At 63.5% G+C, this 26,119-nt stretch overlaps 5 protein-coding genes across 8 annotated transcripts in view; 3 read left to right on the top strand and 2 right to left on the bottom strand.

Moving 5' to 3' along the window:
- PRPF6 (pre-mRNA processing factor 6) overlaps positions 1-1,915 on the top strand; it is a 29,365-nt gene extending 27,450 nt beyond the window's left edge. The window contains exons 20-21 of the mRNA XM_004585961.3: positions 542-668; positions 1,713-1,915. Of these exons, the coding sequence (XP_004586018.1) occupies positions 542-668; positions 1,713-1,865 (280 nt within the window). The 3' untranslated portion in view covers positions 1,866-1,915. The remainder of the gene's footprint in view (positions 1-541; positions 669-1,712) is intronic.
- A 1,732-nt stretch (positions 1,916-3,647) lies between these two features.
- On the top strand, positions 3,648-4,487 carry C22H20orf204 (chromosome 22 C20orf204 homolog; the record flags this gene model as incomplete). Its single annotated transcript, XM_036498319.2, has 3 exons — positions 3,648-3,914; positions 3,995-4,147; positions 4,258-4,487. Coding segments are annotated over 3 exons (645 nt in total), but the record flags the coding sequence as incomplete, so codon positions are not given.
- Positions 4,488-8,620: 4,133 nt separating this feature from the next.
- SOX18 (SRY-box transcription factor 18) lies at positions 8,621-10,311 on the bottom strand. The gene is made up of 2 exons (XM_004585963.4): positions 9,613-10,311; positions 8,621-9,480 (listed from the first exon to the last, which is right to left on the bottom strand). The coding sequence occupies exons 1-2, from the start codon at positions 9,950-9,952 to the stop codon at positions 8,672-8,674; spliced, it is 1,149 nt and encodes a 382-aa protein (XP_004586020.2). The 5' UTR covers positions 9,953-10,311; the 3' UTR covers positions 8,621-8,671.
- Positions 10,312-16,785: 6,474 nt separating this feature from the next.
- On the top strand, positions 16,786-21,378 carry TCEA2 (transcription elongation factor A2). The gene is made up of 10 exons (XM_004586139.3): positions 16,786-16,878; positions 18,275-18,337; positions 18,537-18,642; positions 19,211-19,301; positions 19,743-19,873; positions 19,987-20,043; positions 20,601-20,755; positions 20,822-20,968; positions 21,084-21,155; positions 21,254-21,378. Exons 1-10 carry the CDS (start codon positions 16,807-16,809, stop codon positions 21,260-21,262), a joined length of 903 nt encoding a protein of 300 aa, XP_004586196.1. The 5' UTR covers positions 16,786-16,806; the 3' UTR covers positions 21,263-21,378.
- A 401-nt stretch (positions 21,379-21,779) lies between these two features.
- On the bottom strand, positions 21,780-25,370 carry RGS19 (regulator of G protein signaling 19). Of its 4 annotated transcripts, none has more exons than XM_058679330.1 (6): positions 25,282-25,347; positions 23,505-23,602; positions 23,253-23,374; positions 22,747-22,821; positions 22,362-22,596; positions 21,780-22,249 (listed from the first exon to the last, which is right to left on the bottom strand). In XM_058679330.1, the coding sequence occupies exons 2-6, from the start codon at positions 23,532-23,534 to the stop codon at positions 22,058-22,060; spliced, it is 654 nt and encodes a 217-aa protein (XP_058535313.1). In that variant the 5' UTR covers positions 23,535-23,602; positions 25,282-25,347; the 3' UTR covers positions 21,780-22,057. The 4 variants fall into 4 exon arrangements, with proteins under 4 accessions (XP_058535313.1, XP_058535312.1, XP_058535314.1 ...); XM_058679329.1 differs by lacking the exon at positions 25,282-25,347 and adding an exon at positions 24,815-25,209; XM_058679331.1 differs by lacking the exon at positions 23,505-23,602 and having other exon boundaries at positions 25,282-25,370.
- Positions 25,371-26,119: the final 749 nt, after the last annotated feature.

The following is a 26,119-nucleotide window of genomic DNA, read 5'->3' as shown; positions in this document are numbered from 1 at the left end:
CCCTGCTGTCCCCAGGGTCTGCACTAGGGGACACTTAGCCATGAGACTGCTGGGTGGAAATGCCACCCCTCTGTGGACTTTGTGCCCCCTTGCATACACGGGTTCTAGAATGTTGTCACCCAAAAGCCAACATCTCTGAGCCCCATTTTCCATGGACTTTGGGGACCCCCTTCCATTTGGTCCAGAGAAGAGTCACCATGTTGAATTTGAAAATGTTGCTGTACCGTGCACCTGAGTTTTCTTCAGCAAAGTTCTGTGGCAGCATTTGGCCCAGAGGCTTGGCTTCCAGTTGAGACCCCCACATCCTATCCCAGAGCATGTGGGTTCAGATCCTGCAGACCCTAACCAGCAGGGTGTGCTGCAGTGGTGGGGCATTGGGGATGAAGCAGACAAGGGACTCTGTCTCACCGCCCCTAGGGTGAGTAAGCAAGGCAGCTTGTGAAAGCACTTGTGAGCAGCTCCAGTGCTGGTCAGGGACAACTCCAGGCTGTGCCTGGCCCGGCTGCTGGCCTAGGTCCCCAGCATGCTTCTTCCCCAACAGACTGTTTTGGAGCGAGCGGAAGATCACCAAGGCCAGAGAGTGGTTCCACCGCACGGTGAAGATCGACTCCGACCTTGGGGACGCCTGGGCCTTCTTCTACAAGTTCGAGCTGCAGCACGGCACCGAGGTGAGGTGACTCTGGGGCTAGGGGTCACAGATAGTTTCAGGGGTGGCCTAGTTCCCCCACCAGGCTTTGGACACACACCCAGACTCAGATGCCTGGTTCGGGTCAGGGGATCTTTGCACACTTTGGTGAATTTAGTTGGGGGAGGGCAGGCATCCACAACCATGAAGGTCACTGTTGATGCCCACTCCCCATTTTGGAGCACCTGGCCTCAAGTCCCAGCTCTGCTTCCAGTTGCTTGCTACTCATGCATCCTGGGATCATCAGCGGACAGATCCAAGGGTGTAACCTGCCACTCACACAGGGTACCCCATCTAAAGAGTGAAGTGCAGATGGAAGGTGTCTCTGTCTCCTTCTGTCTCTGCCTCTGCCCTTCCAGTAAAAGCAAAAAAAAATTTAAGTGTATTTTTATATTATTAATATGTTTTTCTATTGTATATATTTTTATATATAAAAATATTTTCTATTTTTAAAAACATTTACTTATTTGAAAGAGTTACAGCAGAGAAAGAAAGATCTTGGATCCGCTGGTTCACTCCCTGGTTCTCCACATGCCTGAAGCTGAAGCTGAGCTGGTCTGAAGCCAGGGTCCAGGAGTTTCCTCTGGGTCTCCCATGTGACAGAGGGGCCCAAGCAGTTGAGCCATCCTCTGCTGCTTTCCCAGGCCATAAACAAAGAGCTGCATGGGAAGCAGAGCAGTTGGGACTCAAAGTGTACCATTTGGGATGCTGATGCTACAGGCAGAGGCTTAATGTGCTGCGCTGTGGCACTGGTCCCATTACATAAATAGGTTTTTTCAAAAGGAAAGAAACAGGTAGGAGCAGAGCTGGAGTCTGTTGAGGTCTTAGCTTGGTGTGGCTTTCCCAGAGAGCCTGGGCAGCAGCTGCCCTACCAGGTGGCAGCAGAATCATGCTCATGGGGCCAGGGCAGCCTCCCCGCAGGCCGTGGCCAGACCGTATTTGGTGTCAGCTTGTTTCAAGGCCAGGCTGGGGAGACGGGTGTGGAGTCCCAAGGCTTGGCTGATGTGCCCTGTGGCTCCCCTGCCAGGAGCAGCAGGAGGAGGTGAAGAAGCGCTGTGAGAATGCGGAGCCCCGGCACGGTGAGCTGTGGTGTGCTGTGTCCAAGGATATCACCAACTGGCAGAGGAAGATTGGGGAGATTCTGGTGCTGGTGGCCGGCCGGCTCAAGAACACCTTCTGACTGGTGGATGGGGGCAGGGGAGTGGCATTAAAAGCCTCTGTGTGACGCTGCACTGGGCTAGGCTTTTGTGCGTTCCTGCCAACCCTCCCTGGAACCTGGAGCCCAGACCTTCCACAAGACTGCTTGTGAGAGGCCCACCACTGCCCAGTCACAGTGGACAGTGGCAGGGACCCCATGAGCCCCTCCTGCTTTGCTTTCCTCACGGGTATTGGTCATGCGTCTGAGCGTCCATCTGGTCAGCTTCACCCCAAAGCCTTCCTGAGATCTGTCTTGAGGTCTCTACTAGAAGCCTGGCTCCTGGCTCTTGGAGAACCGTCCATCCCAGACAGGTCCCGTGGGTGTGCAGGACTGGAGAGGGGATGGTCCCTTGAGCTGGTGTGGGAGGAGATGTGTCCCCAAGGTGGGGTTGCTGGCTGCTCTGTGTACCCTCAGAACCACCTTAAGCTCACCATTGAGGCTGGCCCCAGCCTTGTTAGCCCCTCCCTCATTAGCTGAGCCCTGCGCTGCCCCCCAGGCACCTCTGCAGCAGCGGGACCCATTGGGACAAACTGGGGACTGGCAGCCACTGGCCTTGTCAGGCTGACAAGATTGTGCAGGGGTGGGGAGAGGGGCAGGGCTGGGGCTGCTGGGCCTCTCTGCTTTCCCTCTCAGCTCCCTCCCTCCCGTGCAGAGGAGCTTCCCGCCTCTGCCTGCCCGCAATCTTTCAGGGCAGCTCTGCCGGTTGCACTGGGCCTGTCCAGTGGAGGACCCTGCGGATCCCAGGTGATGCGCAGGGGCGGCTCGGGGTGAGGGAGGCCAAGACCTGAGAGGCCCATGGTGAGCATCAGGGACCTCGGGGAGGGGATGGACTGGGGTGCGCACATTGGTGATGTGTTTGCCCCACTGGCAAGCCTCCAGGCTGGTTCTGGGGGCCCTGACCCCTCTGGGAAAGCCCTTGTTCCCACTGGGAAGCTGGTCCTGGGAGTCCTGGCCCCTCTGGGGTGAGCCTTTATTCCCACTGGGAAGCTGGTCCTGGGGCCTTGGCCCCTCTGGGGTGAGCCCGTTCTAGGATGAGTCTGAGTGGGTGTTGGGCCCCGGAGGGATAAGAGGTGGCGACAGAGACTCTGGATGTACAGCCCTGTGGCAGCTCCCACAGCCCACCTGTCGCTGTGCCGACCCCATGGACTGGAGGGGCCAGGACCTTCCACAGAGGAGGCCCTGCCCCTTGCTGTACATACAGGCACCGCCCTGAGGTGCAGCTGGAGGTGGCGGTTGGGGCTGCTGGACTGGGAAGCTGCGTCCTGTCTCGCTTGGTTCACTTGATCGAGTTCCCAGCCTGGGACTTCTCCAGAGCCCCTCCCCTCCTTTCGGGTGGGAGTAGGAGCAGCCTGGTGTGATGGCCCCTGACTCCTGTCACGGGGGCGGGGGGGGTGTCTCCAGACCTTGCCTTTCAGTGGTGTTTGACCCTTTTACTGAGGCGGGTTGAGGGCGGGGACACTTTGCCCCAGGCTTCTGTGGGCAGGCGGAGCCCAGATGGGCATCCACTATGGGTGAGTGCAGAGCAAGGCAAGGCTGTACTGGGAAGGACTCCCTGCCGTCTTAGAGGGCAGGGGAGGGGAGCTTCATCTACTGGCATCACTCTGCTCCTTCCTGCGGGTCAGTGACATGTGTCCCCAGCTCCCACCCAACAAGTCTGCGTGGAGCTGTGTGGCTTTGAGGACTGTAACCTGCACCTGGAACTGTGTTCCCTTGCACTACCTCTGCTGGGGTCTCTGGGCTGGGAAGATCCCACAGTGGGCATGAGTCCCAACCTGCTGTCACCTCCAGGTGCGCCCCACACCTGCGCTCTGGGCGCTCCTGCTAGCGCTGCTGGGAGCCAAGCTAGGCCAAGCTCCTCCTCACACCTGCAGTGTGCCTGAGCTGCTGCACCACTACCGGGCCATCATTGCAGAGGACCTACAGGCTGCTGTGAGGAGGGGCGTGGAGCCTGGTACCCGGCGCCCCCATGCCGCTCAGAGAAACCCAGCCTCAAGGCCAGGGCGATCCTGGGCCTCCTGCAGCGACCAGGAGGTATGGAGGCAGCCCTGACCAACACCCATGCTTACTCCTCCCTGTTGCCCCGAGCCGGACTCCCTCTCCTACCTCCCCAGGAGCACAGCATTCTCCTGTCGATTGCTTCTCTGGGCCGGGCCCTGCGCGGAGCTGTGGCCGTGGGTCACCGTGGTACCCTGGAGACAGCAGCATGGACCGTGGCAGTGCGCACGGAAGCCGTGATGAGGCGCCATTGCGGGCTCCTGCGCCAGGTGTGCGTCCTTAAGTGAGCGCCCTCTCGCTGGCCTAGGGGCTGGCTCCAGCCCTTCATGGGGCGGGCGTGGGTGCCCTGCCTAGTCCTCGACCACCTCCTCTTCCGCAGCAGCACCCACGGCCCCAGGTGCGTGTCCCGCGGCGCCGCGGTAGCCAAAGGCAGCTCCTTCTGCGCGCGCTGGATGCCGTCGCCACCTGCTGGGAGAAGCTCTTTGCGCTGCGCGCCGCAGTCTGGCCTACCGGTCCTGCGCCCTGTGGAGGACTAAGGGGTCCGCGACGCAGTCTGGAGCAGCCTTTGGGCCCCTCTCCCAGGCGCCCAGTAAAACCTCATTAAACACAGCTGGGGACCCCACACCTGCGTGCCCAGTTCTAGTCCATTGTAGTTCCCTGCTGATGCGTGCCCTGGGAGGCGGCAAACTGGTTTAGCTCTATGGCTTCTGCCACATGTGTGGAAAACCCCGCGGGGCATTTGCCGTTTCTGGCTCCAGCCTCTGCCAGCCCTGGCTGTGATGGGTATTTGAGTGGTGAACCAACTGCTGGAAGTTCGGTCCATGTGTCATCTAGCATTATTTATTTATATCTAACCCATCATCCATACTGCCTGTCCATATCACCCCTGCATATCTGTCATGTGGGTCCCTCGTCCTTACCCACCCCAGCCTCCTCACTGCTGCGCCCGCAGCTGTCCTGCTCTTCCCGGCAGGGGGCGCGGGCGGCACGAGGGGCGGGAGCAGGGCCGGGCCTGCCCAGTCACACATCCGTCCTGTCCGCTACGGCGTGGGCCGGGGAAGGGGTGGAAATGGGGTGGGGGACGCTGAGTGGATTCTTAGCAAAACAACCGGAAAAAGGAAACGGCCCCGGCTCGAGTTCGGCCGGCCATTTCCTGGTGCCGGAGAGGCCGAAGCCCAGGGGTGGGAATGTGGGGAGCATGGCGCGGGTGGCGCCCACCCCCACCTCCACCTCCACCTCCACCCACACCCATTATCCTGGTTGCCGGTGGTTGCACCCGCAACTGTCAGCCTGGCCGCCATTATCCTGGCAGAGGGGATCCGGATGTGGGGCAGGCCTTGCCCAGGGCCCCAAGAATAGACTCAGAGGCATCCAGTCAGCTCCATTCACACTAGGACGCGACCCTCGCTCCCTGCCCACAGCGTCCCCGGTCCAAATTCCGTGAGGGCCTCCGCCAGTGTGCAACAACCGCTCCCACTTGGAGCTGCTGGCTTCAGGTGGGGCCTGGGAGAGGGAGGCTGCACAGGAGGCGGGGCTGGGGTCCTCACCTTGAGATCCAGTGAGAGGTGGCTGCCAGATGGGGGGGAGGCACCGTCTGGGTGCCAGGTGGGGTGGAGTTCAGGCAAAGAGGGCCTGGTCCAGAGCAGGGACAGCCCCTGTCCCCTGGGTGTGGCTCCCACACTAGTGCCGCCTGGGGGGTGCTGGGCGTGACTGCTCTGGGGATCCCACACCCCTGAGGCCCACTGCAGATGCAGGCAGGACAGGTACTGAACTGGTCCCACACCCGGAACTGGGCCCTGCCCTGACTCCACCATGCCCTCCCCCACCCCAGCTCCTGTGTCTCCAGGGTCAGGAGTTCCCCTGCTGGAAGGCTCTTCATGCATAAAGCAAAGCACCAGGAGCCAGGATCCTCTCACCCCAACTGTGCCCATGCAGGACAGCCTGTGGGCCTTGGCCAACGTTATGCAACTTCCCAAGCAGGAGGCAGCCCAGCGTGGGCAGCGCTGGGGGCAGCATCTTTGAAGGCAGCCCGGGTCCCACGCCCCAGGCGCCTTTGACATGCATCTGGAACCCTGCTGGGCTCACTTGTGTGTTCCCAGTGCCCCGCCCACTCGCCCAGCTTAGGCAGACTCGCTGCCTGGGAGGAAGCACCTGCCTGCCTGAGTGCCCCCAGCTTTGTATGGGGGCCTCAGGTATGCAAGTATGTCCAGTTCTGCACACAAACAAGTCCCCAAACCAGGAAGTTGGGGGGGGGGGCGGCACACAGGTGCTGGGATATTGTCCTGTGTGGGAGGTGGAGAGGCGCCATCTGGCCCCTCCCCAGGAGAACCCAAGGCACTCAGTCCTGGCCCCTGGCGCCGAGACACCCCTCATGTCCCTGCCCATCACCCAGAGAAGCGCGCCTTTGTAGGGGATGCTTAACGGGGCTCCACTCTGTAGGATCGGTCAGGCATCTCCCACTTTGTCCTGGGGGTTCAGGTGTGGATTACGACTCTGCGGATACCCCAGCAGGTGAGTGGCCTGGCCTCAGGCGGCCCTGGCGCCCCTGGCGCCCCTGCCGGGCACTGGGCCAGGGGTCGCGGCTGTGGCCTGAGATAAGCGCGACCGGGCGCTTCCTGCGTTTCCTCCTGTGCCGGCGCTTCCTGTTTTCTCGCGCGGGCGGGTGGGCGGGGGCAGAGCGTGGATGTGGGCGCAGGGCTTGGAGGTGGGATGGGCGTGGGCTCTGGGGTGGGGGCAGAGCCCTGGGTGGTCGTGGTTGGTGGGGTGGGAGCGTGGCTAGCTAGTGGGATACCGTGGCGGGGACGGGCGTGGGGATGGGGGCGGAGCTGTGGGAGTCGGGGCGGGGCTACAGAGTGATGTGGGCCCTGGGCAGGCTGTGAAGGTGGGAGTTGGGCCCAGGTGAAAGGTGAGAATGACTGCACCCCACACTCGAGTTCAGGTCTTGGTCCAGCCACTCTGCCGGAACAACAACCTCGATTCCGTCCAGCCTGGGGTCCAAGTGGCTTGGGGGGCTTGTTTAGGATTCGTGGTCAGCACCCTTCAGCCCCTCCCCTTCAGGGTTCCTCAGCCTGTCGTTGGACATAAATGTATGGAGTTTGTGTTCACAGCTGTGTGTGTGGTGGACACCAGGAACGTGTGTTCACAGAAGTGTGTGTGGTTGACACAGGAACACACATGTTCACAGTAGTGTGTGTGGTGGGCACCAGGAACGTGTGTTCACAGTAGTGTGTGTGTATGTGGTGGACCCAAGAATACACATGTTCATGGCAGTGTATGTGATGAACACAGGAACATGTGTGTTCATGCTAGTGTGTGTGGTGGATACGGGAACACACGTGTTCACAGCAGTGTGTGGTGGACACCAGGAAACGTGTTCACAGAAGTGTTTTACACTAACCCAGAGGTAGGAATAGTCAGCCTGTCAGTTGACTGACAGATAAATGAATTGGAAGGTGCATGTCCCTGGTGTGTGTGTGGAAGGTGTATGTCCTTGGCACCTGCTTGCAGCCCTGGCTTTCCTGAAGTGGGATCGGCTTCATTCGGCATCATCCCAGGCTGGGCTCTGGGCCTGGAAGAGGAGTAGAAGCCTTAATTGGGGGGGAGCTGGGTGTGTGGGAACCTCTCCCCCAGGTCTGCTCCTAACTCAGCAGCAGCAAGGAAAGGGGACCTCACTCCTCAGAGCCTTGTGGTGCAGCCTGGGGCCTGGGAGGGACAGGGCCCGGGGGTGGGATGGGGGGAGGGCCTGGGGGGACCCCATCCCACTCTGGAGCCTGCTATAATTGGACAGAGCCCCTTTCAGGTTGCACCTGCCAGAGGAGAGCACCTGCAGCCTCAGCCCTGCCCCCCCCACTCCCACCCACCTCAGTCAGAACAGGGCTTTTTGCTTCTCCCCTTGAGAATGGCCCTTCTGTGCAGTGAGGGCTTGTGTGTGGATGTTGGGGTGCAGGAGGAAGGTAGCCCCCGAAGAGCTCTCCTGCCTGTGTGTGTGCCCTGGCTGTGCTGCAGGGGTGGGGAGCAGAGACCAGGAGCAGCCCTCCCCCCCACTCTGGTGAGCACAATCCACATCACCCTGCCTGGGAAACAAACCCTTCTCTTGCTGCACCAGGCAACTGGCCATGTGTGAAGGTGGTGGACTCTGTGGATGCTCAGACACCTCCCTGCACACCCAGGGAGATGCCAATTGTCCCATTGGGACTGTGGAAGTTGGACACAATTCCCCCCTGCCAGATGAGGTAAAAAATCCTTCCTACGAGGCCTGGCAGTATGTGTGTGCGGAGAGGGGTGCTTGTGCAGCCGTGTAACCTTTCCCAGGTGAGACCTGAGAAAGGGCTGTGTGGTAACGAGCTGGTGGCAGGGAGAAGCCCCAGGTGGTTCCTGGCCCCTGAAGAGCAGAGGGGGCACAGACCAGAATGCTGATCTTGGGGTGAGTGAACTGTGGGATGGGCAGCCCTGGTGTCAGCCCTGCCAGCCCCAGAGGTGACCTGAGGGCTGGGGCTCAGCCACGAGGTCTGATCCACACTAGGAACCTGCGGGGGTGCAGGGGATGTTTAGGCGCCATGCTTCCCCCAACCCAGCAACCACAGGCTCATGTGCCTTGTCCCAGTGGAGCTCTCCATGCCACTCTAGGAAGGAAGATTCTGAAGTTGAATCCAAAATTAAATAGGCTGTATTAGGTGTGCAGAAGGCAAAGTAAAAAATACAACCCGAGCTGAAGCACTGCGGGAAGGGAGCGCGCCTGCGCCTAAGGAGCTTGAGCAGCAGCCCCTGGGAACCCGCCCGTGCCCCGCGCTGCCCTAGCCTGAGATGCAGGCGCTGTAGTAGACAGCACTGCTGGCGTCCGACAGCGCAGCAATCAGGCCGCTCTCTTCCGGGCAGGACATGGCGCGGGGGCCCAACTTGGCCAGTGCCACGTGGTAAGGAAGCCCGGTGGCGTCGGGCCGAGTCCGGCTGCAGTTGAGGTACTGGTCGAACTCAGTGAGGTCCACATCGGCCCACAGATCGGCTGCGGGGCCCAGCGGCTCGGTGCCCTCCAGCGCCGGCGCCTCGGGCGGCGGCGAGAGCGGCCCGGGGTAGGGGCCGGGTGCGCCCAGGCCTCCGTAGTAAAGGCCAGTGAGAGATGCTCCGGGAGCCGCGGTCCTGAGCGAGTCGGCCAGGGGCGCGGCGTAGCAGGCGCCGGGGTCTCGGGACAGCTCCGCAGGCGCGTAAGGCGCACGAAAGGCTCGCAGCGCACAGTCCTCGGGCGCTGCAGGCGGCGGGAAGAAGGCGGCCTCGCCGGGCTCCAGGCCGTCCAGCGGCGAGCGCTCGGGCGTTGGCAGCCCCAAGCCTTCAAACTCGGCGCCCAGAGGCGGCAGCTCCCGGAAAGCGCGGGTTGAACCGGGGCCCGTGGGGAAGGGCTCCGAAGGCGGCGCCGGCGCCGGCGCCGGAGGTGCGAGCCCCGGGAGCAGGAGGCCCGGCTCCAGCCGCCTGGCCTTGCGCGCCTGTTTCTTGCGGCGCGGCCGGTACTTGTAGTTGGGGTGATCACGCAGGTGCTGCACACGCAGCCGCTCCGCCTCCTCCACGAAAGGTCGCTTCTCGGCGGCGTTCAGCTCCTTCCACGCTTTGCCTGCGGGTGGCGGAAGCCGATCAGCGGGCCCCCGACGGCCACGTCCGGGCTCCAGCTTGCCCAGGCCCCTGCAGCCCTGGCTCATCCCCGCTCCCGCCCCGACCCCGCGACCTGGCCACCGCCCTGGCTCACCCAACATCTTGCTGAGCACCGCGTTGTGCAGGTCCGGGTTCTGCTGCGCCAGCCGCTTGCGCTCGTCCTTGGCCCACACCATGAAGGCGTTCATGGGCCGGCGAATGCGCGACTCGTCGGCCGCCTGGCGATCTGCGCGGCCCGCAGGGCTGAGGCCATAGCGTCCCGACTCGGGGCTGCGCGGCGGGCTGCGCGGCGGGCTGCGGGGCGCGGCAGGGGCGGCGGGGGCGGCGGGGAGGCCGCGCGGCTCGGCGGCGGCCCCGGAGCCCGGGGCCCACGCGCAGTCGCGGCGGGCGGTCGGCTCGTCGTGTGCGCCGAAGCCGGGCGGCGATCTCTGCATTCCAGCTGGGCACGGCCTGTGCGGAACGGAGCGCGGGAGCGCGGCGGCTGTTGCTGCGGGCGCGGACGGCGCGGGCGGCGGGCGGTGGGCAGCGGAGGGGACGGCAGATGGGACGGCGGTGGCCCGCGCCGCTCGCGCGCTCAAATATAGCCACGCGGGGCCAATGGGCGGCGGGGCGGGCGGGCCGGACGGGCTGGGGCCGCCCCCTCCCCGGGGGCTCCCTTTCTTCTCAGGTCCCAGCTTGATTCCGCTGAAATCTCCCTACTCGTAACTCACCCCCACCCCCGCTTCCCCCCCTCAACTCTGAAGGAGACCCCCGAGTGGCAAAGGGCCGCCAGCGGGGGCCGGGCAGGCTTGAAGGAGGGTCCTCGTGGGGCTGCGGGCTGAAAACTTGCTGCTGTCCCACCGCAAAGCCCAGGGACCCAGCTGAGGGGTATGCAGTCTGGGCGGTCCCAGTACTGCCAAGGAGTTGGGAAAAAACCGGGCAGCAGCTCCCCTGGGACTCGGAGCCTGGAGGTCTTTCCGCAGGCAGGGGTAGTTGCACCGAGTGGGGGATCCAGGCAGGTCAGTGCACTGGCTCCTCAGAGCTCTGGGAGCCTGGGGGCTCAGTCTCCTGCAGGCACAGAGGACAATTCTGGCTGGATGTCAACCCCTCACCAGATCCTGAGCTCCCAGGCAGTGTCAGGGTCCTCCCTTCTCTGATGTCCTAGGCTCCTAGGTTCCTAGGCTCCTAGGCTCCTAGGCTGCCAGTGGTGCTAGCTCCTTTGGACCCAGATCTTGGAGTGTGTGTGTGTGGGGGGGGGGCGGGTAGAAAATGGGTCTGAAAGGCCATAGCTGCAGTTTTCTGGGCAGCAGCTGTCCCGAAGCAGAGGACACTTGGGCTCTTGGGAAGGGGCCCTATAGGACCCTTGGTGTAACCCCCACCTTAGGGAAGATTGAGGGTCTTTAGGAGACCTGGCCTCACCCTCTGGGAGCCCAGTCTGTGCACACAGTGGCCAGCAGCATCCGGCATTACTTCATCATCCCTGCTGACCCTCCCGCTGCCAGTCCCCCTGGCGCCGACCAATGGTTCTCCCTCCCTCTTTGATGAGCGTGGGACCCAGGTGTCCAGCTGTCCTGTCCCATCTGCCTGGGCTGATCGGGCAGCTCCTGGGGAGCCCCCCTGCCTGCCTGCTGCTCCTACTGTCCAGATGGGTCTGTGAGCGGGTGGGCACTGCAGACACTCAGGGTGGCCATGACCCTGGAGCTCCAGGCTGGCATGGGTGTGGCTGCTGTGCTGGGGCAGGCATCCATGCCGGTGCCTGTGTGTGGTCTGTGTGTGCCTGTCCCTCTGGTGTGTGTGTGTGAGGTGAGCTGCCTGGACTCTGCCAGCAGGAACAGAATGGGGTGCAGGGGGCTCAAGGACCAGGAAGTTCTACAGTGCTCCACAGGGCAGGATTCCGGAGGCTCCACTTTGCCCACCGGGAGGGCAGTGGCTGAGCCAGGGGGGCTTCTTTGCTTTCTGGCCTGGTCAGGCTGCTCCATGCCATTAGGGAGGGGCCTTGTGAGAAACCCCAACCCCCAGACAGAGAGGTGGAAGGGGCACAAATGTCCCCCAAGCGTGGGGTTGGTGTTGGTGTCCACATCACCCTCCCTGCCCTCTACTCACTCCCCCGCCTCGGCTAGGCTAGGACAGGACCCCTAGCCTTGGGGCCGGGTGGCTGCAAAGGATGCTGGGAGGTCCCCCTTGGTGGCTCTGGGTGGGGGCTTGGCTCAGCTCCACTGGGCGGGGGGGCAGTGGGACCTCCCAGACGCTGCCTGGCGCGGACCTCCCAGGCTCCCTGCAGCCCAGGGTGGTGGCTGTAGGGGCTTCGAGGCTGGGACCAATTACTGCGCCCTGCGGGGCCTGCACCTCCTGCCAGGCGGGGGTGGGGCTTACAATTCCCCAGCTGCCAGACCCTCAGAGCTGACCCCCCTACACTTCCAGGGTCACTGCCCAGGTCTAGTCTGGCCTCAGAGGCCAAGTCCCCCTCAGTTTCTGTGCTGGGGTCATGGCCTCTGGGGAGAGCACTCGACAACCTGACGAGCCAGAACGAAGTGGGCACACACATCTGCACAGTGGCCAGGTCTTGCCTAGGAAGCTGACTATTGACTTCCTGCCATGAGTACTGGGACATGGCACGGTGGATGGTGGCAGGCAGGGACCTAGACAGTGGCATGTAGTGTCTGGACCAGGGTACGGGCTGGATGCAGAGTTGGCTATGGTCCTAAGAATCCAGAGTGGCGGGCGAAGCTGGGCACCAGTGGAGGCACTTGGAGGAGTCAGGCTGGAGAGGTTCAAGGACCTGGGGTTCCCACCTCAGTGGGCGCTGTTGCCCGCCTGGGCCTCCCTAACATCTCTGGCATCCAGGCCCTTGACCCTGGGTACCTTAGGTGGGGATGGGGGGTGTCCATGGCACAGCAATGCGGGTGTGGGGCAGGTGCCTGGTGGTGGCAATGCTCTGTGGCTGCTTCCAGGGTTCTAGCATAGTGAGGTCTCAGAGGCTGTGCCCAAACTCCGGAGGTGCTGGCTGGGAGCTGGGGTGCCAGGCTGTGTGTGCACCCTGGGGGCCGTTGTCTGCCTAATAGTTGTATCTTGGCGGGTGCAACAAGCTGTGTGGGCCTCTCCAGCTGAGCCCTCCATGGGAACCAGCCTGGGGGTGGGGAGGCTGGGCTGGTTTCCACGACAACAGCCAGGCGGGGGCCAGGAAACAGCAGCTCAGGAAGGAAGGCTGACCTGCTGTTGGGCCGAGGAGGGAGTCAGCCTGGGCTGAGCCGGCGCCAGGCCTCTGTCCAGCTGCCCAGCCCCGCTGGCTGTGTGCCTGCCCCAGTTCTGCCGGCCCCAGCCCTGGCCCTGCCTCCTGACTGGGTGCCTCCGTGCAGGTCTCAAGGTCCTGGGCCTGGGTCTGTGGGGACACCGAGGACTGCATGGGGGGCCCTGTGTCTGCATATTTAGGGGTCAGGGTTCTGCCTGATTGTCTTGCCCTGGGCTATCCCAGTCTCTCTGTCACCAGACCTAGGCAGAGAATGAGAGGGAGGCCAGGACAGGGAGGGAGGTGCCCCTCAGGCACCCCCTCCCCCTGCCTGGCCCTGTCAGACAGTGAGGCCAAGCATTCTTGGCTGCCTCACACCTTGGCCTTGGTAACTCAGCCCAGGTGCCAGGCAGCCCCTCCTGCCAGAGGCAGGAGCCTGCACCTGTGTGTTATGTCTAAGGAGAGGGGACCCTGTACCTCCATAGCAGTTAGAGCTTGAGATTGCGGGCCTGGATAGAGAAGCCTGGGTTGGGGCCCCACTGCTTGTCCACTGTTGAGACAACACCCAGAGGGAACCTGTAGGGACGAGGGGATGGGTTGGACATGTGGGGGAGTGCATGGCAGGAGTGAATGTGTCCTGGGTGCTGCCAGGTCCCTGGCAACCACCACCTCAGTGACCTAGGCTGTGTGCCAGGCCTTCAGGCTTTACCCACAGCCCCCTGACCCGATGGCTGCTTGGGGTCCCTGGGGAAGGGGAGGGTGGTGTGGCCGCCAGCCCGGCGGGCTGGGAGGGTAGGGAGGGCAGCATTTCTGGGAATTGTGTGGGGGAAGTGCATTGTTAGCCTAAGCTGGAGCTGCTGCCAGGGCCACCGCTGGCCTCTGGGGGATACCCCCTGTCCCCCTGCCCCCTACCCCCAGCACTGCCCTGGAAGAGGGAGCTGGGCCCAGGCCAGAACTGTGGGTGGGGCTGGGGACTTTCCAGGAGTCACTGCCCAACAGGTGGCTGTCCTCATCCTTGGGACCCCTGTGTCCTCCACTCCTCTCTGGGTTGTGGGCAGGCGATGAGGCCTCCTGCTCAACCCTAACCCTGGTCTCCTCCAGTCCATTGCAGAAGCAGCATGAAGAGACCAGACAGGAAGCTGGGGTCAGCTGAGGTGGAAGGCTGATGGTGTGGGGTCTGGAGGAAGCTGAGCTGCCCCCCCCAGTGCCAGGGGTAGGGCAGGGGCTCCTGGGGCTGTGAGCTCCCTGCCCCTGGGGTTATAGGAAACAAGGGTGGGGGCTCCCAGCATGGCCTTGGCTCAGCCAGAGGGGAAGCATTGATGTGGGCAGCAAGGGTCATGGCCAGTCCAGGAGGGCAGGGCTGGGGACACAGAAGAGTAAAAGGTTTGCATTTCCGATGCTTCCAGATGGAGGGCAGGGGAGGGCAGCCTGCCAGGGGTAGGTCCTGGGTTTTCCTCCTGATCCTCCAGGGCCTTGTCCACCCCATTAGCCCTCTTTACTGGGATGTATCCTACCAGAGCCTCCACAACAGTGTCACCACACATGGGTGCTCAGAGAGGGTGGAGGGAGGGACTCCTGGTCCTGGCTATTTGACTGGGGAGTGGCACCCCCTGGCTTACCCCAGGTACTGGGCTGTTCCTGGGGCTGGGGTGAGGCAGGTACCTGGCTGAAGCCATACCGGGGACTCGACGTGTACACCTCTGCGTATCCACACATGCCTGGGGTGTGTTCGGGGCTCCATGTGTGTGCATGCGTGTAGACGTCCACACATGCCTGGGGCATGTCCAGGACTCCGCGTGTGCACCTGTGGGTGTCTGCACATGCCTGGGGCGTGCCTGGGGCTCCATGTGTGTGCATGTGTACAGATGTCCACACATGCCTGGGACATGTCTGGGTCTCCGCGTGTGCATGCATGCAGGGTCTGCACATGCCTGCGGTGTGTGCGTGGGTGTTCAGGGAGGTTCTTAATGCTGCCTCCCTGTGGTGCAGAGACTGAGGAGTCAGAGATCTGAGTAGGGCTGCAGAAGTCGGGAACCTTTGCAGACCCTAGGAAGCTTCAGAACTGGTCCGTGTTGCAGCCCCCGCCTGTGAAGGCCGGTCCCCTGGGTCACCATGTTACCCTCACTCTGGCTGCATCTGGGCCTATCTGGTGGGCTGAAATTCTTTTTTTTTTTTTTTTTTTTTTTTTTAAAGATTTATTCATTTTATTACAGCCAGATATACACAGAGGAGGAGAGACAGAGAGGAAGATCTTCCGTCCGATGATTCACTCCCCAAGTGAGCTGCAACGGGCCGATGTGCGCCAGTCCGAAGCCGGGAACCTGGAACCTCTTCCGGGTGTCCCACGCGGGTGCAGTGTCCCAATGCATTGGGCCGGCCTCAACTGCTTTCCCAGGCCACAAGCAGGGAGCTGGATGGGAAGTGGAGCTGCCGGGATTAGAACCGGCGCCCATATGGGATCCTGGCGCGTTCAAGGCGAGGACTTTAGCCGCTAGACCACGCCGCCGGGCCCGGGCTGAAATTCTTGTTGGGGGACCAGCAGGACCTCCCTAGCAGCTGGTCTGTGTTCCCAGGCAGGTCCTTGGTTCACGCCTGCCACCTAGAGGCCACCAGCTCCACATCGGCCCACGGGGCAGGGCCAATGTCCCACCCTGGCTTCCATCAGGACCTGGGCCTGCTAGGCAGGGAGGGGGCTCCTGGTTCCGCTTTGTAGTCCCTTACCTTTTCTGCACCCCGCCCTTCCTGTGCTGTCCATTCCTTCCTTCCTCTCAACAACCTCTGCCAGGGGCGAGCCACCACTGTCAGGCCCACTCCTGTCTGGTGGCCAGAGGTCCTTTTCCAGGGCTCCGCTTCTGGTGCCTCCCTGGCCCCCAGGAGCCCCACTTGGCACTGTGGGGACACCCTGGGACCTCTAGCACCAGTGAGAACAGCAGCACATTCCTATGGGGTGGTTGGGCTGGGTGGCTCCTCAGGCTCCTGGTAAAGCTACGGGTCAGCTGTGGGCCCTGCTGGCCAGGACTGGGTCATGTGCTCTCCAGAACTCAGGCCCACATTGCCCACTGGCCAGCCTTGCTCTTTCCGCAACCCTACACTGTGGAGAAGGCCAGGTACCCTCCGCACTCCTGAGGGTGGGCCTTCCTCCCAAAACTCTCCGCTCCCCTGAGGCTGAGGGCTAGTTCCCAGGAGACAAGGACCCAGGTCGCCCCTCTGCAGGGGCAGAATGAGATAGAGAGACAGACTATCGCTGCCCTCCCTCCCTCCCCCCACTTCTGATCCAGCTCCTGCTACTGGGCCCAGGAAGGCGCCAGATGGCTCCTCTCTCAAGGCTCTGCCTCCACGTGTGTCTTGGATCCTGGACTGGGCCTTGTTCAGCTCTGACCTGTGGGGAGTGGACCAGGGGACACAAGATCTCACTGTCTCTCCGTCAGTATTCCACTTTTCAGATCAATACACAGAGAAGTCATTAAGCCAGAAGCTGGATCCAAGATGGTCTTCACACCAGACCCCGCTCTTGCTGGGGTCACACGTGGCAGCCTCAAGGGGACCGGGGAGGGGCGGGGAGGCACCTGCTCCAGGGACGGGTGAGGCCCAGACCCCAACCCTACAACTGGCCTGGCCAAGGAAATGTGCAGGCCGGGCCAGGAGGGTGTCCCCCTCTCTCCCCAGTACCCAGGCCGCCGCGGCCGGACGACCCTCCTCAGCGGAGCGGGCGGGGGCGGGGCCGTGGGCAGGAGGGGCGGAGCCGTGGTTGCACAGGGGCGGGACCGGGGTGGGGCGGCGATCGCGCGGGGCGTGGCGGGGGCGGAGCCGTGGTTGCACGGAGCGAGAGCGGGACTGTGATCGCGCGGGGCGGGGCGGGGCGGGGGCGTTGTTGCGGGGGCGGGGCCGAGATCTCTCGGGGCGGGGCGGGGCCGAGAGCGCGCGCGAACTACGCGTCCCAGGGTGCAGCGCGCGGCGACGGCGCCGGGGGTTTGAGCCGAGGGTCAGCCGGCGGCGGCGGCGGCGGGTGCGGAGGCGGCGGCGGCTGCCGGGGTCCGGTCCGAGCCGGCGCGGGGTGCGGGCGTGGGGTGCCGCCCCGAGGCGATGACGGGCAAGGAGGAGGAGATCGCGCGGATAGCCCGCAGGCTGGAAAAGATGGTGACCAAGAAGAGCGCGGTGAGGGGCGCGGGACCCGGGACCCCCGCCCCGCTCCGAGGGGAAGGACGGCGGCCGGGGCACCGACTTCCCTCAGCTCGCCGCCCTTCCCTCAGCCGCCCGGCCATCGCCCTGCTCGGGCCTGCCCCCCCTGCGGAGCCCGGCCCTCTGCCTTGGCGACTGCACGACCCCGCGGGCGCTTCCCGGGAGACGGGTGGGCGGGGTTCGGGCGTCCCGTTGAGGGGCTCGGCAGACTGGCCCCTGCCCCGCCCCCCGGCTCCGGGGCCAGCGCCCCAGGACGGCTGAGTCATGGGCTTCGGCAGTGGGGGCGGGGGGCGGCATTCAGGCCCCGCCAGGAGGAGTCTGGGTCCTGGGCTGGGGTTGACCGCATGAGTGGGGCTGGCTGGAAGCAGAAAGCAGGAGTGTGGAGAAGCCCTGCGTGGGTGCTGCGGGGCCCTCACTACCTTTGGGGCAGAGATGGGTGGGGAAGTCCCCCAGGTTGGGGCCTTGGGGGAGGGGACCGTGTTTGGGGCTGTGTGCGCACCTGTTGCTGAGCCCACCAAGAGCCACCCCTGGGAGGAGGTCACACAGCCCCTGGACAAGGAGGGGCTGCAGGACCTGGATGATCCCTGCCCCTCCTGTGGACATCTTGGTGTAAGTTTTAAAGGAGCACAGAGCCCTGGCCCAGTGGCAGTGTGGGGCCTTGCAGGGTCCTGCCCCTGTTTGGGTGCAGCATGGCACTCCAGAGGCAGTCATGGAGAGACAGGGTGGGGGAGTGGAGAAAGGGGCCATGGTGGCAGGCTACCCTGCTGCGCAGAGGTCATGGGCCCCTTGGGTGTTGGGGGTGGCTGCAGTGGGAGGGTGGAGTGCAGGGAGGCTGCAGGCATCTTTTTTTTTTTTTTAAAGATTTATTTATTTTATTACAAAGTCAGATATACAGAGAGGAGAGACAGAGAGGAAGATCTTCCATCCGATGTGAGCCGCAACGGCCGGTGCGCGCCGGTCTGAAGCCGGGAACCAGGAACCTCTTCCGGGTGTCCCACGCGGGTGCAGTGTCCCAATGCATTGGGCCGGCCTCAACTGCTTTCCCAGGCCACAAGCAGGGAGCTGGATGGGAAGTGGAGCTGCCGGGATTAGAACCGGCGCCCATATGGGATCCTGGCGCGTTCAAGGCGAGGACTTTAGCCGGTAGGCCACGCTGCTAGGCTTCAGCGCCGCCGGGCCCTGCAGGCATCTTCTACAGTAGGCACAGACCAGACTCCTGACCTACACAGAGGTGACCTCTCCTGTGGTTAGGGAAGTGATGTCACGTGACCTGCAGTGATGGCCTGTTGTCCTGCCCCATCCTGTGGGCAGGAGGAGGTGGGATTGTCCACTGAGCATGGAATCCTTCAGGGAGGATCTCTTCTCCTTCCAGGAGGGCGCTGTGGACCTGCTGAAGGAGCTGAAGGGCTTGCCTGTCACCCTGCACCTGCTGCAGGTAGGGCCCTGCCTGCCCCAGGCTGGGGCACTTCTTGGGTAGGGTACCCCGGGCCCTGGTTGGCATTGGCCTGCTCCTGGCTTGGCTGGATAGGGGAGAAGTTGAGGTGTCCTAGCCCGTCCCCTGCCATTGGGGAGCCATCAGGGGTCTGACTCTAGTGAGGGTCCCCACCACCCGACTCAGGTGGCTTGCCTCCTAGGCCACTCGTGTTGGGATGTCTGTCAACGCCTTGCGGAAGCAGAGCTCGGATGTGGAGGTCATCACGCTGGCCAAGTCCCTCATCAAATCCTGGAAGAAGCTCCTGGGTGCGGGTCAGGCAGTGAGGCCCAATGCTTGGCTGGGGGTGCCCAGGAAACGCTGGCCTCTTGCTGGGCAACACAGTACTACCCCCAGCTGGGTCACCTGGGAATGGCAGGGACAAACATGGACCTAGAACCACCTTGCTTAGGGCTGGAAGTCAGGGGTGTCCATCAGTCGGTCAGGGGTTTGTGCTGACGGGGGGCACTGAAGGTGGCCAGGAGGCTATAGGACCCTCATGGGCAGGGGAAGGTCACATGAGACAAGGGTAAAGCCAAGGTACCCAGGAAGCTGCTGACCGGGGCCTGGAACGGGGGCAGGGTTGGGGCAGCAGCAGGATCTTGCTGCTGCTTCTGGGAGACTGGTGTGATGGGCACCTCCACAGCCACCTGTTAGACTGTCCCAGGCTCCATCCTCACCTGTGCGAGAGCCACGTGGTCTGGGCACAGGGCAGGCATTGCTAGCCCTGCCTAAAGCTTGGGGTTCAGGAGGGTGGACTGCAAAGAGTTGGGGGATAGGATCTGGGGATGGGCCCCAGTCCCTCCTCTGATTGCCCATCCTCTTTGGAAACTGTAGATGCTTCTGACGGCAAAGCCAGGGATCGGGGGAGGGGCCCGCCTCTGCCTGCCTCATCCTCCAGGGATGCCTCCGAGGCTGTGGATCCCAGGTAGAACCGCTGGGAGGTGGATCACCTGGGAAGTGGATTGTCTGGGAGGCAGGTACTGCTGCATCTGACCCTGGCGTGCTCAGAGGCATCCTCTCCTGGTCACTGCTAGCTCTCCCTAGGACCTGTCCTGGCCAGCCTACTCTGGCAGTCCTGGGGCCTATGTCCCTCCTGCCAGACCCTGTGACACAGAGCCTGGAGGTGTCTTAGTGATGAATGGGCAGGGCTTGGGTCACAATCAGCTGCTTTGATCTGTGGTATGCACCTCTCTAGAAAGCTACTGGCTCCCACTGATGCCTGTATAGCCCGAGCCTGACCTGGGACAACACCGACTCACCTCCCCTATAGTGGTTCCAGAGGGTGGGCACCCTTGCCACTGGGCAGACACCACAGCAGTGCCAGGCTGGATGGGCTTATGGAGTGTGGGTGGGGCCATCTGCACAGCCGCAGGAGGCCAGAGATGCCCAGGACACCATCCACCCCGAGGATCACCACATTCCCGCCGGTGCCCATCACCTGTGACGCTGTGCGCACCAAGTGCCGTGAGATGCTGACCGCTGCCCTGCAGTCGGACAGTGAGTCTGCTGGCTCTGCTTTGGGGAGGCAGCCCCATCTTCTGTCCACTACCCAGACCTCGGTGGGGCAGAAGCCTCTCCAGTGGCTGTGGCTACCTGGGTACTTGTTGCAGGTGACCACGTGGCCACAGGGACAGACTGCGAGCACCTGTCAGCACAGATTGAAGAGTATATCCTTTTGCACCCCAGGTTTCTGGCAGTTAGGACAACCTGGGCACCCCAAGGTTCCTTTATCTAGCTGCCCATTGCTCCCTGTGTAACCACAGGTCCTTTTGTTCTAGGAATTTATTTATTTTCAAAGTCAGAGTTACAGGGAGAGACAGAACTCTTCCATCGTCTGGTTCATTCCCCCAGTGTTGGGCTAGTTCAAAGCCAGGAGCCAGTTCCAGGTCTCCCACATGGGTGCAGGTCCCAAGGGTTTGCACTGTCCTCTGCTGCTTTCCCAGGCCATTAGCAGGGACCGGGACTGGAAGCAGAACAGCCAGGAGCTGAACTGCACCCACACGGAATGCTGCTGTTGTAGGCAGAGACTCGACTTGCCATAGCAGTTATTGGCCTTTACCTGCGTGGTCAGGGAGCCTGTGTGTGGAGGGGTAGACTCTGCCTGCTGGTCCCTTTAGCTCACTCAGGCCCCTGGCTGCCTCCACCACAGATGGGTAGAACATGGCCGTTCTTGCAGGTGGGTGGGGGAAGCATCTGCCTCAGACAGGTCCTTAAGTGCCTGCACGCATCTTCCTGGATGTGGGGAGCACAGACATGAAGTACAAGAACCGTGTGCGCAGCCGCATCTCCAACCTCAGGGATGCCAAGAACCCCGAGCTGCGGCGGAATGTGCTGTGTGGCGCCATCACGCCCCAGCAGATCGCCGTGATGACCTCGGAGGTGAGCCCTAGGGGGTGGGGGCTGCCCTGCGGAGGGGTGGGCTGAGTACCTGGCCCCTCACCCCAGGAGATGGCCAGTGATGAGCTAAAGGAAATGCGCAAGGCCATGACGAAGGAGGCCATCCGCGAGCACCAGATGGCCCGCACAGGCGGCACACAGACGGACCTGTTCACCTGCAGCAAGTGCCGGAAGAAGAACTGCACCTACACACAGGTGAGGTCTGGGCTGGGGACCCTGCCGTGCAGGGAGCCCACCTGCCATGGGCCCCCTCCCATGCAGGCCTAGCTTGGGGCTGAGGCTGTACGGGATCGCTCGCCCACCCCCACAGGTGCAGACCCGCAGCTCTGATGAGCCTATGACCACGTTTGTTGTCTGCAATGAGTGTGGGAACCGCTGGAAGGTAGGCTGCTGAGCCTGGGCCAGGGCCAGCTGGGCTGTGGGTGGCCGGGCCAGTTAGGCCTGGCACACTGCAGGGTGCTTCTTGCTTCTCCCTTACAGTTCTGTTGAGCCTCCAGGTCAAGGTGCTGCTCCCCTGGCCCTGACTGACCTACCCATGTCCTCCCGCCATATGGCTTCAGCCGACCCCAGAGACTACTCCGCCTGCCCTTCCTCTCAGTATTAAATGTTTCTCTTCTCTACCCCAGCTTCTGGTTGTGGCTTATGCACAGGTGTGGGCTGGGCCTCTTGAAGCACTGGGTGGCCCCCAAGATCAGGGCTTTGTGAATTTGGGTGCTGGAGTGGCCCAGCCACACAAGGGGAGGCACTCGTGTTCACTGCCTGCTGGAGGCCGGGCAACTGAAGGCCAGGGCATTACTGTCCATGCTCTCGGCACAGCTGGCCTCCATCCCCTCAGTGGGCCTATGGCCTGCTTTCAGGGCCACCTCTAGCTACCCAGGGACCTGACCATCTCCGGCCAAGGGCCTTAAGCTCTGGGTGAGAGCCTCGGGTGTGAGGTTGGCCCCCCTTCCCAGCCTGGAGTCCCACCCCCAGTGTAGACACAAATGGGGGCCTTGTGCTCTGAGAATGCTTTCGGTGATGTGATCTGATTATGGTGGGCAGAGGCAGAAGTAAAGATCAAGATGTCTCCTTGTTCCCGACCAACAGTAAGGCTGTGCCTTTGGGTTTAAAGTTCATGTACGCCAGACACCAAGTCCCAGTGTAGGCTCCGGGGGCAGTGGGTCATACTAGCTGAGGCGAGGGCTGGCTGTCCAGCAGCAGCCAACCCTCCTCACTGCACAGGAGCCCTGGGTAGGGGTTCCAGGGCTGGGTCTGCAGGGCCCAGTGTGTGCACAGTGTGGTGGCCTAGGCCTCAGAGGAGGGCTGGGGGGCTCCACGCAGCAGCAGAGCGCGGTAGGTGGGGGAGCTGAGGAAACGGGGGTAAGAGTCCCGGTGCATGAGCCGATAGATCTGCAACTGGGCGTCGTCGAAGGTGTGGGCCGATGGCTCCTGCATCCGCTTGTTGATGCCCTCACGTACCCGCGAGTCCAGGCTTACCTGTGGGCCACAGTCAGTCCTGGTAGAAGCCCCACTACACAAAGCAGACAGCCGTGCCTCCCTGGGCATTAGATCCCGTCAGACCTGGCCCTCCGCCCCATCTCCCACACACCTCCTTTGGAGACAAGATGGAGACGTAGTCGGCATAGATGAGCCGTGCCTTCTCGTCCACCACGTGCTGCTCGGCTTCGGCCTTGAGCTCCTCACAGGCCAGCCAGAACAGCATGTTCTCCTCGCTGTACTCGGTGCGCAGGAAGGCACGGAACACGCTGCGGCCAGCCGGGCTGTTCATCAGCTTGTCGAAGGACTGTGCCCAGCTCTGCACCTCCTCTGGGCTTGGGGCAGCACTGTGGGTGGGGCTTGGGCACTTCAGGAAGGGGCCCCAGCCCGGTGACTCCGAGACACACACACACGTGCACATACTGTGCTCACACATGCACTGGGTACAGGCACAGACACAACACATGCACACACGTGTGCACAGGTAACCAACTCACCATGCCTCACAGCTGGGCAGGGGCTGCAGCTTGCTCTCCCGGGAGGCCTGCCAGGCTCGCCGCCGCTGCTGGTTCCTGAGGCAGAGATGAGGGTTGCACTGCGGGGCCGTAGACAAGCAGGTGACACCGAGGACACCCAGGACAGCCTCTCGGGCCTGTGCTGGTTCTTCCACGGCTTGCCAGCTTCTCGGGCACCTGGACCATGTGTACCTCTGAGGTGGGCCAGGCCTGGGGTAGCGAGTGGGATGTGTCCAGGGGCATCTGCCTGTGCCCCATCCTCTGCTTCATGCCTGCTGGGCTCGCTGGCAAGCTGCAGCTGCCTCCCTTCAGGGCCTTGGTGACCATCCAATCCAGCAGCTTCCCTGCCCTGGCTGGAGCCCCCACTCAGGCCTGAGCTCCTGGATCCCCAGCAGCGGTCAGGCATACACAGAGAGCAGATGAGTGTGCCTGCTGCCAAGGGGCCTGTGTGAAGCAGTGGCCCCACTCAGCCCAGCCCGGACACTTACCAGGAACAGCTACAGCAGCAGCACCAGCACAGGCAGCAGGGGTTGCGGCTAGGGGCCACTGCGGAGGCCCCATCGCGGACAGACATGGACGGAGGCTGCGCTGCCTCCTCAGGCCCGGTGTGCTGGGGACAGGGGCAGACAAAGGGGCTACATCAAGCCTCATGCTGGACCCTGTGACCCTTAAGCACACAGCCCGGGTACCCAGGGGCTCCCATCACCCCCGGCAGACCCTCCACCCAGGGGCCAAGGTACCTGCTTCTCAGCCTCATGTGGGGTGGGCATGGGTGGAGGACACCGGCTGCCCGGGCTCCGAGACACCAGCTCCGAGGCCCTCACCACAGCCTGGGGGCCTGGGAAGAGGGGTCCAGGTCCTTAGCCAAACTTGGGACCCTGGGCTGGTCCTGTGGCCTGCACCCCAGGTGGCGAGGGGCCCCAGAGGTGGGCCCCGGATGAGGCCCCCGCAGGTGGTTCTGGGACGCCCTGTTGGCTGGGGCCTTGGGAAGCCGGAAGCCTGCGTTCCTCTTTCTTGGTTTCCGGCTCCTGGGCCCCTCCCAAGGGGGCTGGTGCAAGGGGGTGGCAACACTCAGCATGGCTCCCCCTGCCCTTGTCCACCCAAGGTGCAGAGGTGAGGGCTGATCCTTGCCACAGTCAGGTAGCCATGCCTGGGAGTGGGCAAGGCTGAAGGCTGAGGAGTAGTGAAGTCCGGCCACACCCCACTGGCACCTTGGTTCCCCTGCTCCTAGCCCAGCACGTCCAGGCTGAGAGACCACTGTGCACAGGGCCAGCCAGGCGGTGGGGGCCGCTGTAGGGAAGGTGACCCCTGCAGACCCTCCGCAGAGCCACCTTCCACCAGGTGGGCCCCTCTGGCTTCCGGCTGCAAGGATGTGACCAAGAGGCAGGATCTGCTTTTGATTTTTCTGGTTTTTCACACTAAATCCCTCCTCCCTCTAGCCGTGTCTACTCCTGGTTCGCACCACAGGAGCTGGGAGTGGTGCTCAGGCGGGACGCAGTCCAAGGCCTGAAGGAAGTGGAAGGCAGACAGCAGCCTGGGGCCCAGCTTCCCTAGGACTGAAGGCTCCTCCCTGTGCATGCACCTCAGGGGGCCATAATGGGGTGGGGTGTGTGCTGGCCAAAGCTGGGGTCGCCCGTTTTCTCAGTCAGCGGTGGCTGCTTCCCTGTCCTGCAGGAGGGGCCCAGCGCCCCCCTTCCCCTCCCCAGCCAGTCAGCAACTCAGTCCCTAAGGACCAGGCTCCCGCGAGAGCGGCTCCACTGTGCTCCTCAGAAGGAAGAAAAGAGGACGGCTAGAGCCGGACCAGTCCAAAAAAAGAACCAGAAAATGTGACAATTTCGGCAGAGCCCAGTGCTGGGAGGGGGTGCACAGGCATTCGGCTCGACCACTGCCCTCCCCACGGCGCTGCACCCGCCACTCCTGCCCCGCCAGGAGTAGGAGGGGCGAGTCGTCCCCTCTCATCACCGGGAAGGTCCCGCGGGGAGGCGGGGGTGGGTGGTTGCAGACCCCGTGTCCTCCAGACTCCGCCACCCCGCCCCGGCACCCCACTCACCACGACCCCAGAAGGGCTGGGGGCGGCGGGGGCCCGGTTTGAGTGGCCCCACCCTGGAGACTGAAGGGGCGTGCCCCGCAGCGGCGGCTGCGCTCCGGCTGGGCGGCCAAGGTCCCCTGCAGCGGTCCCGAGGGCGGCCGTCACCGCCGGGAGCGCAGCGCCTCCCGCCCGACTCGCGGTAAGACCGGGTGGGGCCGCTCCCCCCCGGGGCAGCCTGGGTCCTTCCGCCCCCGCCTTGAGGCAATCGCTCCCTGGCCTGCGAGCTGCACAAAAAGGGAACCCGCAGCAGCGCCCCTCCCCCAGACGCGGGGCGGGTTCCCGTCCCGCCGCGGCCCGGGGTCCACGTGGACCCGTGGCTGTGGCGCCCCAGGCGCGGGTCCCGTGGCCGGCTGCGGTGGATCGACCGCGCGCTGCCGGCCCGGGCCGGAGGGCAGGGCCACCGTCCCCGGCGCCGCGCGCACACTCACCGGCCGCGCTCCCGAGCCGCCAGCGCCGCCGCCTTGCGCGCTCCGAGGTCCGGCCCCGGCGGCGGGGAGGGGCGCGGGCGCAGCGCGCAGGCGCGGGCCGGACTTCCCCAAAGCGCGGGCCGGGACTTCCTCGCGCCGTCCGCCCCGCCCCGCGCCCCCCGAGCTGGCCCGGTGGCCCCGGGAGATGGCGCTGTGGCGTGCGGGGATGTGCCCACTGGCCCTGCGCTGCGAGGTGGTGTGGTCCCCGCTTCGCGATGCGCGTGGGCAACGGGCTCTGGCCCGCGTACAGCCCGGTCTTCTCGGAGGAGGGCGGCCGCCGGCAGAGCGTCGGGGCAGCAGAGGCGCTCCCCGGTCCAGGGCGCTTCCAGGCAGCAGACGCTGACTTTCTCGAGCCCGGAGTCGCGTGGACCTGTCCGTGGGGGGGCGGTCCGAGTTCCCGGTGGCTCCTGCAGGGACCCCAGTGTGAAACCACGAATGCCCAGGCTTTGACTCAGTGTAGGGGTGAGCCCGATCCTGCTCTGGAAGTGGTTAGTAGTGTCTGCTGCCCACCGGAGCCACCTGCGGGCTGCTTCTGTCGGCCTCCGCATGACCTGGCCGGCTCTGGGCGTCTACTTCCTTCCCACAGACGTTTTCCACCCGCACCGTTGCTCCCAGCACGTTTCCTGCAGGCCGCGGGAGCTGCCCACCCTCCTCGGCCACCGTCCAACCAGTCCAGCAGCAAGGCAGACTGACCACCTGAACCGCCAGAGCCAGAATTGGACCAGACGAGAGGCCGGGAGCGGCAGGGAGAGACTGCCCAAGTGCAGCTCTGCCAAAGCGCAGGAGTCCAGGCAGGTTC

Source organism: Ochotona princeps, chromosome 22 (genome assembly GCF_030435755.1).
Source record: "Ochotona princeps isolate mOchPri1 chromosome 22, mOchPri1.hap1, whole genome shotgun sequence".
In the NCBI taxonomy this organism is placed as follows: Eukaryota; Metazoa; Chordata; class Mammalia; order Lagomorpha; family Ochotonidae; genus Ochotona; species Ochotona princeps.
The sequence above is the reverse complement of the archived record's forward strand: the minus strand, read 5'-3'. Positions and strand labels throughout refer to the sequence as shown.

What these genes read in the sequence shown, in the direction of transcription:
- SOX18 (XM_004585963.4), bottom strand. Translation starts at nt 9,952, where the DNA reads ATGCAGAGATCGCCGCCCGGCTTCGGCGCACACGACGAGCCGACCGCC. An exon ending in GGTGCTCAGCAAGATGTTGG is followed by an intron (nt 9,481 to 9,612) that starts GTGAGCCAGGGC and finishes CGCCACCCGCAG; the next exon opens with GCAAAGCGTGGAAGGAGCTG.
- RGS19 (XM_058679330.1), bottom strand. Translation starts at nt 23,534, where the DNA reads ATGCCCACCCCACATGAGGCTGAGAAGCAG. An exon ending in TGCTGCTGTAGCTGTTCCTG is followed by an intron (nt 22,822 to 23,252) that starts GTAAGTGTCCGG and finishes TCTCTGCCTCAG; the next exon opens with GAACCAGCAGCGGCGGCGAG. An exon ending in CTGCCCAGCTGTGAGGCATG is followed by an intron (nt 22,597 to 22,746) that starts GTGAGTTGGTTA and finishes CCCCACCCACAG; the next exon opens with TGCTGCCCCAAGCCCAGAGG.
- TCEA2 (XM_004586139.3), top strand. Translation starts at nt 16,807, where the DNA reads ATGACGGGCAAGGAGGAGGAGATCGCGCGGATAGCCCGCAGGCTGGAA. An exon ending in TGGTGACCAAGAAGAGCGCG is followed by an intron (nt 16,879 to 18,274) that starts GTGAGGGGCGCG and finishes TTCTCCTTCCAG; the next exon opens with GAGGGCGCTGTGGACCTGCT. An exon ending in TCGCCGTGATGACCTCGGAG is followed by an intron (nt 20,756 to 20,821) that starts GTGAGCCCTAGG and finishes CCCTCACCCCAG; the next exon opens with GAGATGGCCAGTGATGAGCT.